The sequence below is a fragment of the Stegastes partitus genome, unplaced genomic scaffold, assembly GCF_000690725.1.
Source record: "Stegastes partitus isolate 25-593 unplaced genomic scaffold, Stegastes_partitus-1.0.2 Scaffold123, whole genome shotgun sequence".
NCBI lineage: Eukaryota > Metazoa > Chordata > Actinopteri > Pomacentridae > Stegastes > Stegastes partitus.
This window is the reverse complement of record NW_007577854.1, coordinates 330,782-350,325: the sequence shown is the minus strand read 5'-3', so window position 1 is coordinate 350,325 and position 19,544 is coordinate 330,782. Positions and strand designations below refer to the sequence as shown.

General features: G+C 38.4%; 1 protein-coding gene and 1 non-coding gene across 3 annotated transcripts; one reads left to right on the top strand and one right to left on the bottom strand.

The window, feature by feature from the left end:
- Positions 1-143: 143 nt before the first annotated feature.
- On the bottom strand, positions 144-215 carry trnap-agg (transfer RNA proline (anticodon AGG)). Its single transcript has one exon. It is a non-coding gene; the product is annotated as a tRNA-Pro (tRNA).
- A 1,800-nt stretch (positions 216-2,015) lies between these two features.
- Positions 2,016-19,541, top strand: fam114a1 (family with sequence similarity 114 member A1). Of its 2 annotated transcripts, none has more exons than XM_008278419.1 (13): positions 2,016-2,040; positions 3,947-4,279; positions 5,614-5,698; positions 6,241-6,473; positions 7,595-7,729; positions 7,900-8,052; positions 8,142-8,298; positions 11,302-11,387; positions 13,259-13,486; positions 13,625-13,764; positions 14,916-14,988; positions 16,207-16,260; positions 17,031-19,541. In XM_008278419.1, the coding sequence occupies exons 2-13, from the start codon at positions 3,953-3,955 to the stop codon at positions 17,154-17,156; spliced, it is 1,797 nt and encodes a 598-aa protein (XP_008276641.1). In that variant the 5' UTR covers positions 2,016-2,040; positions 3,947-3,952; the 3' UTR covers positions 17,157-19,541. The 2 variants fall into 2 exon arrangements, with proteins under 2 accessions (XP_008276641.1, XP_008276640.1); XM_008278418.1 differs by having other exon boundaries at positions 8,142-8,337.
- Positions 19,542-19,544: the final 3 nt, after the last annotated feature.

Below are 19,544 nucleotides of genomic sequence, written 5' to 3'. Positions count from 1 at the left end.
TATTCAACTGATACAAAAGCTACTTTGGATCCATATTGCGTATTAGGGAGGAACATTCAGCATCGTTAGAGTTGCTTATGTAAATTTACGTAAATATGTTATTTTCATGACGTTTCTGCCGTGCAAAAAGAAACTGAAAATGAGGGCTCGTCCGGGATTTGAACCCGGGACCTCTCGCACCCTAAGCGAGAATCATACCCCTAGACCAACGAGCCGGTGCGAAGGGAGGCCACGTACAAAGTATATGAAGATTGATCAGTGCTATGAGTTTGTGAGAATTAATATGTTTTGTTTGTTTGGTACGGTGATAAACATTGTTCAGTTGTTCGTTTCAATAAGCTACCACGCAAATTAAATGTATTTCCTAGACGAACACAAGAAAGCAGATGGATTGAGATAATTCACTCCCGCCTACATGCGATTTCGCTTCGGTCTGACTATCGTTTTACACTGTTAAGACGAATTTATGGCATATTGTGAAAATTGCAATGTCGTTAACATTTAAAAATCCGCATATATTGAAGTCTAACTGCACTTTCAGTTTGTGAGGAGTGGTTGTAATTGTATAAATGGTACAAAACCTGTTTCTCTGCATGCAGGGGTTGTAGTGTTTGCTAACAATTACAGCTTTGTTACCGTCCGGGACGACGCTGAAGTCAGGTTCTAATAGGAACGTTAAGGGGAACGTTAATGGTACCTGAAATTCCAGCATCCACGTTCTAATGATATAAAACCGTGTGAAACATTTGAGACAAAGTCTTTATGGCGTCTGAAACCCACTTTCACACTTGAGAAACTTTTATTCTGTTTTAGAATTTAAAATGTTCAATTTTTTTCATATTGTATTGAGAATGAACAACAGAACATCTTTGCCATAATCTAGTCCAGATTTGAAGAGCACATGTAATGTGATTTTATATCAGTCAGTCCTTGGTTGTAGAGCTAAACGTGGCCTAATTTGTGCAAAGTGCAAAATCAATTAATTAATAAATTTTTAAAAGGCAGAAAAAAAGAAAGACAAAAGCAGCAATGAAGTCTCAAATCAAAAACAGGGATTTAATAAGTTTTTAAACCTGCGTGGAAAGCTTGCTATGACAAAATGGGACAGCTGAACGAACAAATAGGACTGTGTTGGGGACATGATAAAAATAGTCTGAAAGTCCTGTTTAAATATTGTTTTTTTTAGGTTTTCAAATTTGTTGTTTAATTTCCATTGTGTGGTTATTTGAAGACAATACATTTTTGACATTACCCCTCTTCTTAAATGTTTCTGTTAAATGAAGATATAAGGTGTCTCATTATGACAATGAAGGCATCCCATTTTGTCTGAAGCGCCTGTAAAAAAAAAAAGAAAGTAGTTTTTATATTAGCGCCAATATCACTACCTTACAAAAAATGTCACTAAACCAATGTTCCAGGCACTTTATAAACGCTTTGTTACTGGTATGCACTGAGCTCCACTTTGATTTATTTTTTGAGATTAGTGCCACTAACACCACTACCCCAAGAAAAATGTTACTGAATGAACTTGTCAAAGCTCTTGTAAATACTTTGTTACTGGTTGTGTAAGTATCATTGAAATGTTTCTCTCTTCTTTTTTTTTTTCCAGTTTGTTGCTTTTTCTTTTATTTATGATAAACACACACACACACACACACACACACACACACACACACACACATTTTTTGTTTTTTAACCATAGAGGGGCAAATCATATATGGCAACTTTATTAATTTTGATTTGCAACATTTTTTTAATTCACAAAAGCAAAAAATATCTTGAAATATCCTTCAATAGCACCCTGTTTTTGAAATGTTCATTTTCCAAGTATTTCAAGGAGCGCCCTATAAAGGGTTAAGGGTTTTCCAGCATTATAACGTTGTGAGTTAGGAGTCCCTTAACTTCGAACCTGAGTCTGACTTCATCCAGGTTCCTCAGCGGCCGCTCCGGAGGTGAACCATCTTGTCAGCGGAGACTCTTGGGGCTCTGAGCGGCCTGCCGACGTGGCGGGGCGGAACAGGAGCCGCTGGCACTGAACGGGTGAGCTGCACTGTCACTTTCACATAAAACAAAACTGTCTTAAAGTTTCCTTTAGTCTTTAACAACCGAATGGCATAAACATGCAACCAAATCGGAATTTGTCGCTCAAAGTATCCGCTGCGGCGCTGAAAATGTGTTTGTTTTTCTCGTTAGGAAGCTAAGAAACACATATTGTCATGCTAGTTTTTAAAATACAGTTTAACAGTTCATTATGTCCAGTTGTCATGCTGTGGTAACGTTTCAAATAGCGTTAAAAGAAGCAGAGGACTCGTTTATCTGTGTTAAATAAGATGTCACCAGTCTGAAATGATCAATTTCACCGGTTTTAGGGTCACTGCAGCTCACAGGCAACCTGTTATCACCCGTCAGAGGGGGCTGTGCCTTCAGTGCTCCATTTTAAGTGTTATTCTCACATCACAGTATGCTGATTGTAACTTTTTTTAAAAGGGTCTTGGAGCAACATTTTCTTTTTTTGGACTTTAAAAAAACAAAAATTGAAATTAAAAAGCACTTTATCTACCGTGTTGCAGGTTTATCAAAGATGAGATTTTGCTAAATGTCATTTTGTTGCCAGAAAACAGGCTAAAATCAACAAACTTAGCAGTGACTACAAACAGTGGGTGACAGTCATGTGAACGCCTGTGCAGCTACTGACCACAAGGTGGAGGTATTGAACATGAACTGAGAACCATCAGCACTGTTTTACTGTATTTTATGGATGAGTCAATGAGCAAATTATTAAGTGTGTCAGAATTTTGCCTTTAAATCTCAGTTAAGCGTAAATAAAATTCAATAAATGTGAAGTTTTGCTGCTGAAATGATTGCCACTTATCTTGGTATTGTGGTGAAATGTATGCAAACTCAGCTTGCATTGATTTAGAGATTTACGTCTCTGAACTTTGTACTAACTGGATGACTGTATTGAATGGACTCTGATTTTGGTGTTTTGCAGTTGCTAAGCAAATATCATCATTTTGTGTTTACAGGTAAGAGATGAGCAAGTCAGGTTGTGTATTTACATTCAAGACCCTGCAGCCATTGTCCTCCCACAGAGATATTTTCACTTGTGCTTCCTGATTAAACCTCTTTTCAGGACTGCGATTGTTTGACATCTCACTTTTCTTTTAGATATTGCAATTTACACAGTTATTGTTATTTGCTCACAGTGTGGAGACGTGGTGTAACTCCCAGCAGAGATGCACTCAATGTAATCCTGCTGAGAGGTCTAATCCGCCAGCGTAATTAAAAGCAACTGTGTGAATGACTGTGCAAAGCCTCAAGAGTTTCTCATTTTAAATTACATGTAAAAAAAAAGAAAAAAGAAAAAAAGGGTGAGAAAACAAACAACATGCAAATGGTGTCTTGTTATCAGAGAGAAAACTGTAATTGCTATGCATCATGTCTGTCACCTTCAAGAAATATAACATCCTTAAGTTTAGATTTCTGTTCGCAATATTTTTATTAAAGGTTTTATTAAATGGAAATAGTTTTTTATTGTGTTGGTGGTTGTTATGAACTTGGAGGTCTAAAATAAGAGCTGACATCGGCCATTCCTTGTGCCTCCCCACAACTAGTTAGCCTCTCAACTGTACAAACAAATAAGAATTTGATCCAGGTGCGCCCTTACACCTGACTAACCAATCGTAATAATAATAACTGGCAGCATGTTTTCTTCCTGAAGGAGATAGGAACATCAGCAGCTCATTTGTTTTCAGATCTAAGAAGCCCACTGAGACCAGGGATTATACAGTCATAATGAAATGAAACATCTGTACGGAATTTTGAGTTAAAAAAACTGAAAGACACTGTGAGACTTTATATAATTTGCTTCAAAGCGGCGCAGTATGGGACATTTAAAGACCGACAGATCAATAGTTACTCAACTAAACCCATTCAACTCTTCCAGATCACCATGTCCCAGGCTGCCTCCTCTGACGTAGACCTCTCCACGGACCCCACTCCTCCACCTGCCCAGCCCCACCATGCTGAACCCGGTTCAGACGTCCCAGCAACCCTCACGCCTCCATCGCCCCCACTGCAGCCTCCTTTAATCCCCGAGAGTGTCGTGCTCCCACACTCCAACGAGGAGATGGCCAAAGAGGACCATGCCACTAAAACTGATATCTCAGGGGAAAGTCAGGTGGACCAACCAGAGCCTCCTGCTGAGAGTCAGGTGATTGAATGCGACCAACCAGTGAGCCTGGAGCCGGACAACGAGGCCACAGAGGAGGATGCGGAGGTTTGTAGTACAAGTTTATCTACTTGTGGTTTCATGTTGTGCACACAGCACTGTGCAAAAGTTTTAGTAAAGTCAAGATGCCTCTATGATGCCTTTAAGATTTTTTAATGATTAAGTTCTGGCATCCAAAGTGTCATGAAGACACAAAAACTACTCAGTATTTAGTGTCAACACCCTTTGCTTTTAGAACAGCACCAGTTCATGTTGGTACACACAGATTTTTAAGGTTGTTCAGCTTCTTGAAAACCTGCTGCAGTTCTTCTGTGGATTCAGGCTGTCACGAGGTCTTCTGTCTCTTTTATCCAAGACTGACTCCATGAGGTTTAGATCAGGGCTCTGTGGGTTCAGACCATCTGTTGCCGGACTCCTTGTTTTTCTGAAGATAGTTGTTTATGGCTCTGGTCTTATTAGATAGATAGATAGATAGATAGATAGATAGATAGATAGATAGATAGATAGATAGATAGATAGAACTTTATTGTCATTCAATTAGTCCATTAAAAGAAATTAAAATACACTTAGAACGAAATTACGAGCACAGGTGACAAACGAAATAACAAAACAGAAAAACCTAGAAGTGGTCAAAGGAAAGACGGGTACCCGAACAAATAAAACTAGAAACCATTTTAGATTGCACTATGGGCCTGAAAAATAAATGTTACTGGTGGTTGTTATCATGATGCAGAATGAGTTTTGAAGCCATACTTAAGTCAATCTGGGTCTTTAAGCTCAATGCCAGTCGCAATGTTTGATAGTTTAAATATCTAATTATTATATGGTCTATTGTATCATTTAATATCAGCTTTTTTTTTGACATATATAACAACTTCACTGCTGTTTGGTGGACAAATTATCATGGGGGAGACTTTCTAAATGACCTCAAACATGTATTTGGCCTGTTTTTTTTTTTTACTCCACCTTCTATTTAATAAACAGCCAGCATATGCTGTTCATTGACACAGACTCATCCACAGTTAACTAAAAGCAACCATGAGTGAATGGAATTATGAGTAAACATATGAATTACACAATTATTTTGATAGTTGGATGATTTTTTTTTTTTTATTGCAAGCAGAAATGTCAATATACAGGTGGTTCCAGCTTGTTGGTGGGGTTGATGTTGTGATTTTCTTAGTGTTAAGTGATATTAAAGTACAATGTACCTGGAGATTTGGGAAACTGTGTTTTTATAATATCCATTATATATATATTTACAATTTTCTAGCATTTTATTGAGCAAAAAATTATTTGATGGTGAAAAAAATTGTTAATTGCAATTATGCGTACAAAAGGTTTGTTTTCTGACTGATACTGTGATTTAAATGTGTGTGCAGAGTTCTCTTCATGAGCAAGAAAAAGGTTGGGGAGGCTGGAGTTCATGGGGAAAATCTCTTCTGAGCAGCGCCACCTCTACTGTGGGTACGTCCTCTGTTTAAACTTGTGTCTCATTTCATTTTACTCCTCGACTGTGTTTCTTCTTCTGGCTGCTGCTGGTTTATATTCTGTCCAAATTGTTTATTAGATAGCTTAGGAAACCCCTCTCCACTCACCTTTCTGATGTTGGATTGAAAAAGGTCTGTGTCCAACCAGTTCTGTAACTTTCTGAAACGGACACTTGCACCAAGTCATGCTGTGACGTGTGAAAATGTGAAAGGAGCCACAGTTCAAGCTTCTCTCTTAAGCTCTTTCTTCATTCCTGACACGGTGATTTGTGGCTCTTTTCAAGCAAACAACCAAGAGCAACGCGATGAATTTTTTCATATTTTTGTATAGAAATAATATCACTTCTCTTCCCTCTGTATGGTCAGTTACTTACGCTGCTGTCACAGAAAAACTACACGTATTTTTGATGGCTTTGAAGCACATCTCATGAACTAGTTCTGACAGAGACAGAGATAAACCACACTCACACTCCCTCCACATCTCTGCAAGTGTTTAACTTTTCACATTTCTGCGTGCAGGCCAGAGCCTGACCTCAGTTAAGGTGAAGGCAGGAGAGGCTCTTCGTCTCCACAGGACCTCAGTAGGAGAGGAGGCACAAGAAGAGGAGGACGGAGCAGAGGAGCAGCAAGAGGGAGGAGGCGAGAGTGGAGAGGCAAACATGTCCAGCTCTGGGGAGTCGTCTTCTCCGAGTGCTGCTGCAGCTTCGAGCAGAGGAGTTTTCTCTACTATCACACACGCTGTGCAAAACACTGTGAGTCAATGCCCACACAGACGCACTGCAAAACAATATATATATAAATTCTGCTCTGGAAGTTTCCACCAAATAGCTGTTATATTTTTTTTATAACAAACTAGGCTTTTGGATTACATTGTGCTGCTCTAATGCCATGTGACAGTAGAAGCTGCTAAAAGTAACAGTACATAAGGATAAAGAATGTTTTCAGTGCACAGTTGTCTATAATCATCCAGCCTAAGGTATCAGGTTACAAACAAACAAAAGCAACTGCACTAGAACAGACTGCTACTTTTGTGCCGCATAATGTAAGTCTTAAAATCATTCACCAACGAATTCTATTCGTTTTCAAAAGTACTAAGCGTAGCACAGTGGTATCAGCATTGTTTCCAATAATACTTGTAATTGCCAGCAAGGGTTTGTTGTTACAGCAAAATGGGGGCAGTGCAGGGGTGTTATTAATTAAAATCTCTAGATAAATCTGTTACAGAAATATCAATATGTACGTTGACTACATCTAATTTTGCTGGAGTTCATAGTTGCATAGGAAATACATTTTAAAAAGTCAATATTTATTTGGCCACAGATTTGACCAAAAGAAAGCAAAAAAAACTTTTAACCTAAACTACCTAATAAAAGTGGAATTCCAGAGCTTCTATTGTAATACAACACTCCATGGGGTGGTAAGTAAAAACATAATTCACTAATACATTATATATTTAATATAGACCCTGCGATAGACTGGCGACCTGTCCCCTGCTTTCGCTCTAAGTCAGCTGGGATAGGCTCCAGCCCCCCCCACGACCCTAGTGAGGATTAAGCGGTATATAGATAATGGATAATGGATATTTAATATAAATGTGAACTATCAAAAACTAAAATTAATAAGTTAAACTTGTGAGTTGTTCATCGTGATTTTGACTCAGAATTCAATTCAATTTGAAAATGACTTTCTCATAGTTGTAAGTTCTTTTTAAAGTATACAGTATTTATTTATGTTAACTAAAGTAAAAAGCAGGGTTATGTGTGTTATGGAGTAGTTTTGTTTTAATCACTCATGAATTATTTTAACACTTCCAGATGGAATGGTTTTCTATAGTTTGAATTTTTATGTGTGTCTTTGTCTGTCTGTCTTACAGGGTAAGTCGGTGATCAGTGGAGGTCTGGATGCTTTGGAGTTCATTGGAAAGAAAACCATGATTGTTCTAGCTGAAAGTGACCCAGGATTCAAAAAGACCAAAACCCTGATGCAGAAAACTGCTTCGCTGAGTCAGGCATGTGGACTCACACACAGAATCACAAAAAGCTAATGTGTCTTGAAAAAAAAAAGTTAGGTTTTGCATGGACAAAATAATTCGGTGGTTTCATGTGGAATTCTAGTGGGCATAAATTTAATAAATGCAAGCCACTAATTATGTATTTTTGTGACATTCTGATTTTTCAGATGCTGAAGGAAGCCAAGGAGAAGGAGAGGGCACGTCTGAGCAATCAACCAATCAGTGCACCAACAGCTCACTACGGTATTCTGTTTGATGACTACCAAGGTTTGTCGCACCTCGAGGCCCTGGAGATCCTGTCCAATGAGAGCGAGGCAAAGGTGAGGCACAAGTGTCTGGAGTATAGAGCACTCCTCAGAAACACAGCACGTTTAAAACACAGGACTAATAGTCATATATCTGACCTTAGGTCCAAGCCTTTCTCTCCTCTCTGGCGGAAGAGGAGCAGGAGGAGGTGAAGAAGGAGCTGATTTTCATCAAAGAGATTTTCATCAAGCAAGAGGAGGAGGAGGAGGAGGAAGGACAAGAAAAAGAAGGAGAAGGAGAAGGACTGACGAAGGATAACGGTGATCTAAGTTCCCAATTACACTGTTCTACCCCCTTATGTGAGTGACCCAGACCAGGTAGAGGTGGAGGCGATCCCTGAGCACTGACCCAAGATCAGGCACCCTTTGGCCTAGGGACACATGCTGATATTGGATCATAGGCAATTATGTTTCACTTTGGTTGAATTTCTGTTCAGTTTTTCCAGCAGTAGGCAAACATCTTGCTTTTGCTCACATCCAGTGGTTCAATCTTGCTGCAGTGATGCAGAAGTTACCTTTAGGATGTGATCAGCACGCTGTGATACAGTGTTAGAAGTAAAAGAGCCTAAAGGAATCTTTCAGAGTTCCTCACTATCGCCACTGAGGAGGAATCTTTAAACTAGAAACAGTTTTAGAGGAACCCCTCAGTTTGAACTCTTTATTGTTATTGTTATTATTGTTGTTATGAATAGATAGCTCACAGTAACAAATTGTTGATTAAAGTAACAAATAGTTTGCTAAAAGTAACAGATAGCTAAAAGAAATTGATTAAATAGTTAACAAAAAACAATAAATAACTAAAAGTAAACAGTTAAATGTTCAGTAAAATTATTAGTTAGCTAAAAGTAGGGAATTAAATAATTAGCTAAAACTACTTAATAGATAAAAGTAATGTATTAGCGATTTGCTAACTATTTATTACTTTGAGCTCATTAATAATTACTTTTAAGCTAATTATTACTTTTAGCTTACTATATATATTATTGTTATTATTATTTTCATATAATTATTATTATTTATAGATTGAAGTTTTTATAAATTTAAAACAGGAGTAATTTTAAAAAGTGTAAATGCAGGCATAAGGTGTCAGGTCTACTCCTAATTCTAGAGGAACCCCTCTTATTAAGGTTCCTCCAGGAAGGAGAGGAACCGCTCAAGCAAGCAGGCTTCCTTGAAGATCTTCAAGGTTCCTTGAGGCTCTCCTATTTCTAAAGAGTGCTGTCAAGCAGAGCATAGTCAAATAAGGAACAGAGTATTCAAACACTCCTTTTCAGCTTTTTGTTACTCTTTAGTGACCTTATCGGGACATATTGATGTTTTATCCCCTTTATGTAAATTTGCAGAAACTGAACATTATTACCACTGGCCATTTTCCAAAAGAACTTAAATCTTGATATATTTTTTGTCGCAGTCAGTCTCCTCGTCGTCGGTGCAGTGAGGCCTTTGGAATGAGCTGCAGAATTTTTTAAAGGGTGCTCCATCAGTTTTATGCACAAAGATGTGTTTACTAGTCATGTGGAGTTTGAAATATGTGGGTATTTACTGTGCAGTGATGGTTAAACAAAAGACACTGTGGCGTTGCATTATAGTACGTGGAGGAGCCATTGCTTCTTATACAACCCTATGAAAGTGCGACACTAAATTGATGGAGTATTCCTTGTTCTCTTCACACCTTGTGATAACGACACACATCTGTATTACTACCACAAGTAGTGATAGAGAATGACGACATCTTATTGCAAGAACATGAAAGATGCTGTCAGACTTCATTGACTATTCAACTATACTGTCGCCCCTGATTTAACTTCTGTCCACTCCCACTCCTGGGACTAACTCCTGTCCATCTAACCTGCGGAAGAAAAAAAACCGAAACCATACTCCCTCATCACAGGTCCTGTAGCAACATTATTAGTCGGAATGCAGAGTCTTAAATTTTAGTTAAAAAACAGAATGTGGTAGGGTTGTTAATATTTTCTCTCCTTGGAAAAGCTGCAGTAACCTGTTGTGACATTTCATAGCAAACATGACAAAATGGTGAATATTTTAACTGCTCTCTGTTGATGCTGGTTGTTACTGACACTCAATGATTGAAGCAGAGAATATATAAATTTTGGATGAGGAACAAGTTGAAAGAGCCTCCTGAGCTTCCAGAAACATGCAGAATATCTTCCTTTCTGCACCAAAAGAAAAACTCTCTGAGCCAGTCAACCCCCTAGTAATATTATGTATCCCTTTAGCTCAGGCAAAACACTGATTTCAGTATCTAATATGACAGATATACTTAACTGGCAGTGTGATCACTGATGTGATGGTATTAATCCCAAACATCTCTATCTGAACTGACCATTCTGTTTTAATCACTACATTATCTCAGCTGTCAGTCTGTGACATTATGTCATGATTGAGGTCAGAAGCAGAGAAGCAGCCAGAAGGGATTCAGTTTCAGAGACATTTCAGCAGAGAAGCTGTCAAACTGTCCAAAGTATAGACTATTTTAATATTGTTCCTTGTGTTAGAGTTAGACAATCTAATTTCTCACAAAAGTGACTGTGTTGTTTTGAATAATAGTTTCTGTGTGTTGTAGCACAAACAAATTAATTCTTCTCTTCACAAAAGAACGGAAAAACTCAGACCCTTATGGGAATCAGTGTTGGAGGCGTTTTGTTCCTGATATTCAGCCAAAGGAGGATAAAATGTTCTACCAAAGTGAAACTCTGTGTCAAGGGGATGCTATGAGATGCCGAGTTTTGGTTTTTATCATATGTCACCTGCCTCTTCTCACTTCACATTTTAAAGGGTTTATGTAAACTTGTGACAGGCACCTTGAGGCGATGTCACAGCAGTGCACAGTTCAAAGCAGGCAGGTGTCCCTTTATCTGGAGGGCTGAACACGGTGCCTGATCCAGTGTTGGTGTTCAGGGGCCACTGACACATTCACATCACAGACTCAAGGAAAACCAACAGAAACAATCCACCAGAATAAGACATTCAATCTGCATGTGTGCACCTTCGATTTGAAACTCTGGCTGTAATTTAGACTCAGGAGTCTGAATTAAGTTGGCATGAAAACAAGAATCAGCTGTTTGCTGAAGGCAAAGAAGAATATTATCATCGTGATTTCAGCATGAGGGAAATCAAACCAGTACTGATATGTAGCACAAATCTGCATGTAGCATCTATGCCTTTAGTGCACATATTCTATGTAAACAGAAGTGTGCTGACATGAGGTGAATGTATGTATTTGTGTTTTTAATTTTTTTTCAGCTGCTGACGGCGAAGAGTTTGTGAGTGTTCTCACTGAGCTGCTGTTTGAGCTTCATGTTGCTGCCACACCAGACAAACTCAACAAGGTGACACACACACACACAAACAGAAAATCATACACACATATGTACACAGTGGTTTTCCAGCAATCACAACAATATTCATTGACTTTCAGGACTAATTAGTAAATCCTTTAGTCTATGTTTCATAAGATAGTGTATGCACATCCTTGACATAAAAGCAAGAACAGACTCAAGAGAAAATGGCGCTTGCGCACTAAATAGATGCTCCCGTAAGCACAATTTAGTAAATGCAATTACTATGCTTTGTGTGTTATGAATGCATCAGTTTGTTTACAATATTTACAACAAACTCAAATATATTACTTCTGTAGCTTACAGGGATGCGATCAAATGCCTATCTCCCAGACGGAAAGATAATCTTAGTGTAGTGATAAAGCTAGTAGTTGGAATGAATATTTTTTAGGATTCATCTTACCATTTCAAAACATGTTACACGAGATATACAGCTGCTTGAGTTTCAGTGCAAATCCATCAAAATGAAGACACTTTGCACAACTCTTTTCCAGTGTACCAATCTATTTCCACACAATATTTTTTTAAATAAACCTCCTTAACCTTACTAAAAGTGAGCATTGTATTAGTTATTGTGTTAACTGATTATATTTAAACACTATATAATTAGTTCAATAGAACACTCCAATCTTTCCTTTTGCCATTTGTATGTGATTCACAGACACTTACGTTGTTTTTGGTGGATTTGGCAAATATTCCATAACAATGTTTCAGCATGTTGTAATTTAAGTGTCTTGAGTAGAAAGTAGACTTCTGCACCTTCTACTGGATTCACTTCAGGCTTTAGAAAATGTAGGCCAGAGAGGAGAGCTGCAAGATAAGGGCTGGATTTCTTTTTAACTTTTTAAAATTTGAAACCTCTTGCAGCTCTTCCCCTGGTGTCCTATGCCCCTCCCATCAGATTAGCACATCCACCCAAGACAAGCTTCACAGCAGCAACGTCATAGTTGAGTGGTTAGAGTGCACCACATGGGTGCAAATGCCATCAGCAGCAAGTGCCCAGTTCAAATCCTGGCTGCTGACATTTACTACATGTCATTCCCCTGCTTACTTTTCCTGTTTAAAAAAACACAAGGTTGATCGATAGGCTTGTCCAGGGTCACCTGTCAGCCAGCCATCCGAGGAATTTGTTGTGTCATGTAGCTGAACGTTATGTTCAGCTGCCATGGCTGAGTCTCAGGTGAGATAAATCTGCCTTTCATTTTTTGGGTTGTAGGCAGTTATTGCCAAAACTGGGATAACAGCTCTTCCTGCAGGATTTGCAGCCAGTGAATCAGGCTTTGTGCCACCCATGCATCTGCATTGTGGAATCGGATCACTCTCTCTCTGAAAAGATCGAGGATTGTCTCCCATCATGGACTAGAAGTGCAAAAGCCTAGTGGGCTGTAGTTTCCTCACTGCTTGAATGACACTATGCTGAAAGGTTAAAAATTACTGCCTATTCCAGCTTTAATGCAACAAGTTTGAGCTCCATTTCTATGAAAATCCATGAAATTAGTGACTAAATTAGATTAGGTCAATTAAAGTTGCATCAAAAAGTATAAACTAATTTCAGAAAAATACTTATCATAAACATACATGGACAAAACATCATCCTTCCTGTCCACTTTCAGGAATTTGGTCAAGAGAGCTACAGAAATACACACACACCCATTGCATATTTAACTTCCACTCCCTCCTTCTGCAGTTGCACACATAATATGAAAGTTATCACCTTTGAAGTCCCTTTGCATAATCAAATTCACATATATACAGTAGAACCCACATTAGCATATAATCACGTATATGCATGTAATTAGCATACATCAGAATGCAGATCTCTCACCACGCAGAGCTGATGGGTGGTAATTATGCATCTCCAGGCACGAATGAGGGCCCATGATTGGGTGAGCGAGGTGGAACAGCCTGTCACTGCGGAGACAGTTGGCAGGGAAACGGAGGACCAGCCAGGAGGAGAGGCCTCGCCAGTGGAGAACAAAAAGGTGGAGACGAAGAAAGACGAAGAGGAGCAGGGGGAGAAGAAGAGTGAGGGGGAGGATACAGAGGCAGGAGAGGGGGAAAAGAAAGAGAGCGACCCCAGATCTGTAGAGGTGAGGTCACCTCAGCAGTGTTATGACTTTTTCTTTTAATGTTAAATTGAGCCACCTTTCCTCCAGCTGTCACCGCCTGATTTGATTTGATGTAGTTATTCTGTGTGTGCTTGTTCATCTTCATCTGCCTCTCTTCAGGCTGTCTACCTGTCATCAGTCGGCAGTCTGGCAGAAGTGACGGCTCGCAGTATTGAGCAGCTCCACAAGGTGGCAGAGCTCATCCTCCATGGTCAGGAGCTAGAGAAACCTGCCAGAGACCAGGCTCACATCCTCACCAGGTACGTGTATGTACAAGTGTACCTATAGTGCTACAGTCGCACAGTTTTCACAGTCACATTGTTGGCACCCGACTTCTTTTTGGGGACATAACCATTACGTAAATCAACAACGTTTAAAATTGTTAACATTTATAGAGAAGATTTGGTTCAAGGTTAGGGTTGGACAAGGAGCAATTTTGGTATATAATTTTGGTAAGTTTCTAAGAAATAAATTTAAGACAATGTAATGTTTTCTGAAGTGATGGAAATACTACGGATTATCTGTGTACTTGTACATTGGTCTGTGAGGACCAGTTTAATTGTTTTTAGTGATGACATTTTTGCCAGTCAGTCTTTGACAGAGCTTGAACAGAGCTGTTTAAGGGTTAAGACTTAATTTTAAAGTTTGGAATCAGGCGTAGTGAGCTACAGAATATATTATGCCTTTACTTTAGCCCTTTTTACATTTGGGATATTTAAAATTATGGTACTGTCAAACTTTTAAAGGAATCGCATTCTGTCATTTAGATTTAGGTCACTTTTACGTTAATGTTTTGATGAGTCCTCACTCAGACGTACCCACAACAGTGATGGAGAGATCCACAGTTAAAGCCCATGAGATTGGACAGTAAATCCAGGTTCAAGGAGCTACTAGTAAAGAACAGACTGAACCTGAAACTGAAACTAATTGCAAGTTTATCAAACTGTCTAAATAACTGTGATTAGCTTTATTTTAGCTTTATTATTATTATTGGCACACACGTTTACTACTCAACGGTCACGCTGTAATGTTAATTTAACACTGACAGTAATGCTGCTACAAATACGATAGAACTCTCCTGGATGGCTTCTTGTTCCCCCTTTTGGCCTTTACTCCTTTAATCTGTGTTTATATCTGTTTATGTGACTGCATTCAGTTCAGACTTGTGCCATGTTGAAAACAGTATGTAAAATGTTACTATGTTCTGTTGTGACTTTTAAGGATGCTTTAAGGAATACTCATTTAGACATGAAGCTAATACATTCAGATGACATCAGATTAAAGGAGTGTATGTCTGAAAGGGGCATAAGATGCAAGTAGAAGTTTGTGTGTGAGAGGAGCACTGCTCAGTAGAGTGAGGACTGCAATAACAAAGAACAATCTACATTTTTTTTTTTTATTATTATTCCAGGCTGACATGTGCCATGTGTAAGGAGGTGGACTGTTTGGCCAAGAAGTTCTCTGATACTCTGCTTCTTGTCGGGGTAGGTGTGTGTGAACATTAGGGGTAAATGCTGCTATCATTCTATGTTTTTTGGTATCGTCAAAAGAATTCATGTAATAACCAAAACCAGCAATACCCTCCTGGGAGCAAGCCTATTCATTTATGTCCTCTGTAGTGGACATTGGTTTTTGATGTATATCTTCTGACTCATTTGAGCTACCCCACTATCCTGGCCTTTCCAAAGATACCTCATGTGTTTGGGTAGGATGAGGGTAACTTTGTTTTCATGCTGAAACGAAATGGAGACGGCAGAAAACCCACTTTTATCCTCAGTTCTCAGAAGGATGTATTAGTGTGTATGTTAATAGCTTCTGACCATTCTATCGTCTCTGTAGCTCTTACCCAGCAAGCACTTGAATGACCGTTGTTTGAACGTCTCAGAATATGAATTGCTGTCCTTCCTGGATGCTCTTGCAAGGGGGAGTCACCTTAATATTTTCTGTCTGTGTTCACTCTTTGTATAAAAAAGAACATAAAAAATATTAATAATGTGGGGGAAATTATAGAAAGGGGGAGCAATAACACAAACAACCAAAACCAGCCTCAAAAACCTTGTTGCAGTTTTTGGTATCTGAACCTGACCACTTTTGGCAGGGACACTACATCACTGTTGGATTGATGTTTATTGGGTTGTCTCAAACCTATTTGCTCCCACTGAAGATGAATCTTTCAGTCCTAAAAAAAAAAAAGGATATACTTTCAAATGACTGAATTTCCCATATTAGCTGGACAACACAGTTTTTATCAAATGTACATCAGATAATGCATTTGTTGGGGATGATTTTCAGCTGCAAATTAATACATATTTGGTGGACTAATGTGTATTTACAGCAGCAGGGTGATGCATGTAGGACTGATTCAAATTGAAACATAGTGGTTGCATTTACTGTAATGTAGAAACATGTAAGCCGCTGTAACAGTTGCCTTGCTGGCAACAATGGAGCTCTGTGGTGCAAATGTAACAGAAGATACATCAGCATCAACCATACAGGAAATATTTGTTAGCAGGATCAGTTTATTGTTAGTTTCTCTTTTTTTTTTTTATCCATGGTATTTTTTGACGCTAAGAAAAGAATTTTTTAAAGTTTGGCTTTGAGTTTTCCCACCATACAGTTCATTCTTAATCAAGACACTGGAGACAGTGAGAACATTGGCTGATCTTGTATTGATCTAATTACTGTTGCTGTGTTTCTTTCAGGGCCAGAGGAAAGCAGAGGACTTGAATCCACTGGTCGATAGTGTGCTGCTAGAGGTGAGACTTTTTGCCCAAATGACCAAGATTATAATCAAGTGAGAGTCTAATGAAATCAATGATTCAGCAGTCTCAGTATTCTGGTGACTGCTAGAAATGTGTTAGTAATAATTGTCACTGATGGGACAATTGAACATGTTTGCCTTGTTAATAGCAACTCGGGTGAGGCGTGCACAGGATGACAAACCATGCATAGAAATAAAGGAAAATTCACAAATACTCAGAACTCAAGTTACAAAAATACTGTATATTTCATTTTTTATTTTAATGTTTTATGCTCTGCTATGCGTATTTAATTAGCTTTGTTGTATGTGGTGTATTCTTTACCTCTGTAATGTTTTGGGTAAAGTTAATTTTCCTCTCAGGCAGACAATATAAGTTGTGTTCTACTCTTTTATTCTACTATATCAGGGGTCTCCAATCCTGGTCCTCGAGAGGATGTTTTAGATGTTTCCCTCTCATCATCAAGCTCTGCAGAAGCCTGATAACGATCCTGATCATTTGAATCAGGTGTGTTGGAAGAGGGAAACATCTAAAACATGCAGGACTGTGGCTCTCGAGGACCAGGATTGGAGACCCCTGTACTAGGTACACTTCCACAGTAAGTACGTGTCATCAAATAAATGCTACTAGAAGCAATTTTTTGCCCAATTTAGTTTTATTGTCATAAGTATATATACGCAATTTACTTTTAACCTGGTCGTCCATATTGGAAATGATGATGATGATGATGATGATGATGATGATGATCATGTGTCTCCTGTCCACAGGGCTCCAACAGTACCAATTACATCCATAATGCATTCCAGCTGCTGCTGCCAATCCTGCAGATCTCCCACATCCAGAGTCAACACTGCAGACCCTCCACAGATCCAGCAGCACAGATACAACATTAACACACACACAAACACACACACACACTACCTGCTCACCTGCTTGTCTTAATGTATCTATTGTTGTACAGAAAACTATAGAGAATAGACATTTCACATTAAGTGCTTTTACCTACATCAAGTGCCAAACAGTAGCAACAGACAGAAGATATTGTTATATATGGCGAATACATAGAGAGAATATAGTCTTAATGACAGCAATTTAATGAATAGATACATCCAGAAGTGTCACACATGCAGAATGTTGGTGTGTCTCTACCACCTTGTATCTCCAAAAGTTATTTTGTCTGTTTTGCAGTTGATATTTTTACATTAAAGAACCAAACGGTGTTCAGTTCAGCATAACAAACAACAGATATCATCTCCAAAAGCTGAACCCAAAAAGAAAAATTACTGATTGTACTGAAGGGACTCTACATTAATGTATATTAAGCTTTCTTTGCACTCTTTATGAACCGTTGTGATTACAGCAGAAAGAGAATTGATTAACACTAGAGAAGTGTTTGTTTAGTTTAACTGTTTTAATCTGGTTTGAGACAAAATGCCAGTATTATTAATTCTACTCAGTAGTTTCTTGGTTGTTTTGTTTATGTGTTAAATTATATGAAGCAACACTACCTTACATTTCATTTACATCTAGTTTGGTTTAAAAGTGTCCTTTTACCTTTTTGCTTCGATTAAAGGTGCAACCTAAATGAATTCATCTCTACTTAATTGTGTGCAGTTGCACTCCAAACAGTAGTGCAACATGATGAGACTCTTGTTTATTCTGTTTCTGCGAAGAATTGGAAAAGTCATACCACTTTATGTACATTAAACATGAAGCTACAACTAGTTAGCTTAGGATGAAGAATGTAAACGAGGCGAACAGCTTGCTTGGCTGCATGTGGCCCAAAAATAGTGTGAAATACAAAATATTATTAACAAAAGTTTTAGTAGCTCCTGTAAAGCCACAAAGGGTCATTTTGAAATCAATATGCTGAAGTTGTTAGCAAATAGTTTCTTGTTTACACATCTAGCAGTTGAGGAGCAGCATTACAAATGAAGTGCAATATTCGTTCATTGTTAGCTCGGTTTTTGGTCTCTGCCGATTCGTGAGGGATGCATCTGGGTTTTAACTGCTGAATATTCTATTATTTTAATCAGCTAGTTACTGGTCAATGAGCTAAAACTCACTATAAAGGTTTGTAAGGCCAATTATAGCTGGAAATTCAGGTGCTAATTCCCTACAAGCCACCTCTGCTATATTGTCACATTGTTTTTACATTGACATTTCACGCATAATTGTTATAAATATATGAATTGTAGTGGCTTAAATACACAAGTTATTTGGGTAATATGTCAACATGTGAGCTTTACAGGTGTTGCTTGGGAATTTTGTTTTGTTTTTTTGGACAAAGCCAAGCCAGCTATTTCGTCCTCTTTCCAGTCTTTATGCAGGGTTGCCAGGTCTGTATGACAAAACCAGCAAAATGTCTAATGAAAACCTGAACAGTAACAAAACTCAAAACATGCAGTGATAGAGAGCTTTATAGTACAGGGGTGGTGTCTTGCCATGTGTGTAGGTGCTGATCTGATTTGGAATCGGTTTGTCTAATTTGCATATAAATTAGTTATTTCATTCAAAATGTGGATTTGTATTCAGACTGTAGAGATAATTCATGTTATTTCCATGTAATATGGGTTCACCCGACCTGTGGAAAAAGAACTGAACACTTCAGAAATGGCCCAATTCTGCAGGAAAACCACAGACCTGGCAACCCAGTCTTGCTAAGTTGAATCTTTTCTGGTGTTTCATATGTCGTGTCTTTTGTGGGATTGCAGATCAAACACTTTGAAGAAAACATTTCATCCAAGTAGATGTTTTTTCAAAATGTTGTCCTCCCGATTCAAGCCTTAAACAGCTTTGCCAGGATCTAAATTTATATTCTTGTTGCTCCCCAGAGATGCATATCACAACCATTTTACAATTTTTTCCCCCGTTTTCTTTGACCACTGTTTCTTGTGACTATAGAGTTAGATTGCTTCTTAGCTTCCAGCCCGCAGCTATTTAGATCTCTGAAAGATAAGTACTCGTCTTACTTCTGCTTCTGCCCTTTCAGAGATACATTCGGCAGGCAAGAAAGCTATTAAGCAAAGAAAATATTAGTCAGTCCTGTCAAAATGTTTTGGCTCCTTTCAGCTGTAACCAGATGGGGTGAGGCTGTTTATCAGCCATGTGTCTCCCTTAGAGCAAAAAATGGTTTGTATTGCAGACTGAAAAATGTTTGAAGGCCTTTCATTTATTTAACTTTGGACAGTTTTGTAATGTATTAAGACTGTCTCCTAATAACGTGCCCTAAGACTGTTTGAAGGTGTAATGTTGAAAATAAACAAGCTTTAACCATCTTT

Bases quoted from the DNA above. Each gene is read 5' to 3' on its own strand.
- fam114a1 (XM_008278418.1), top strand. From the start codon at position 3,953: ATGTCCCAGGCTGCCTCCTCTGACGTAGACCTCTCCACGGACCCCACT. The intron at 7,730-7,899 runs GCATGTGGACTC...CTGATTTTTCAG, and splicing joins AAACTGCTTCGCTGAGTCAG to ATGCTGAAGGAAGCCAAGGA. The intron at 16,261-17,030 runs GTGAGACTTTTT...TCCTGTCCACAG, and splicing joins TCGATAGTGTGCTGCTAGAG to GGCTCCAACAGTACCAATTA.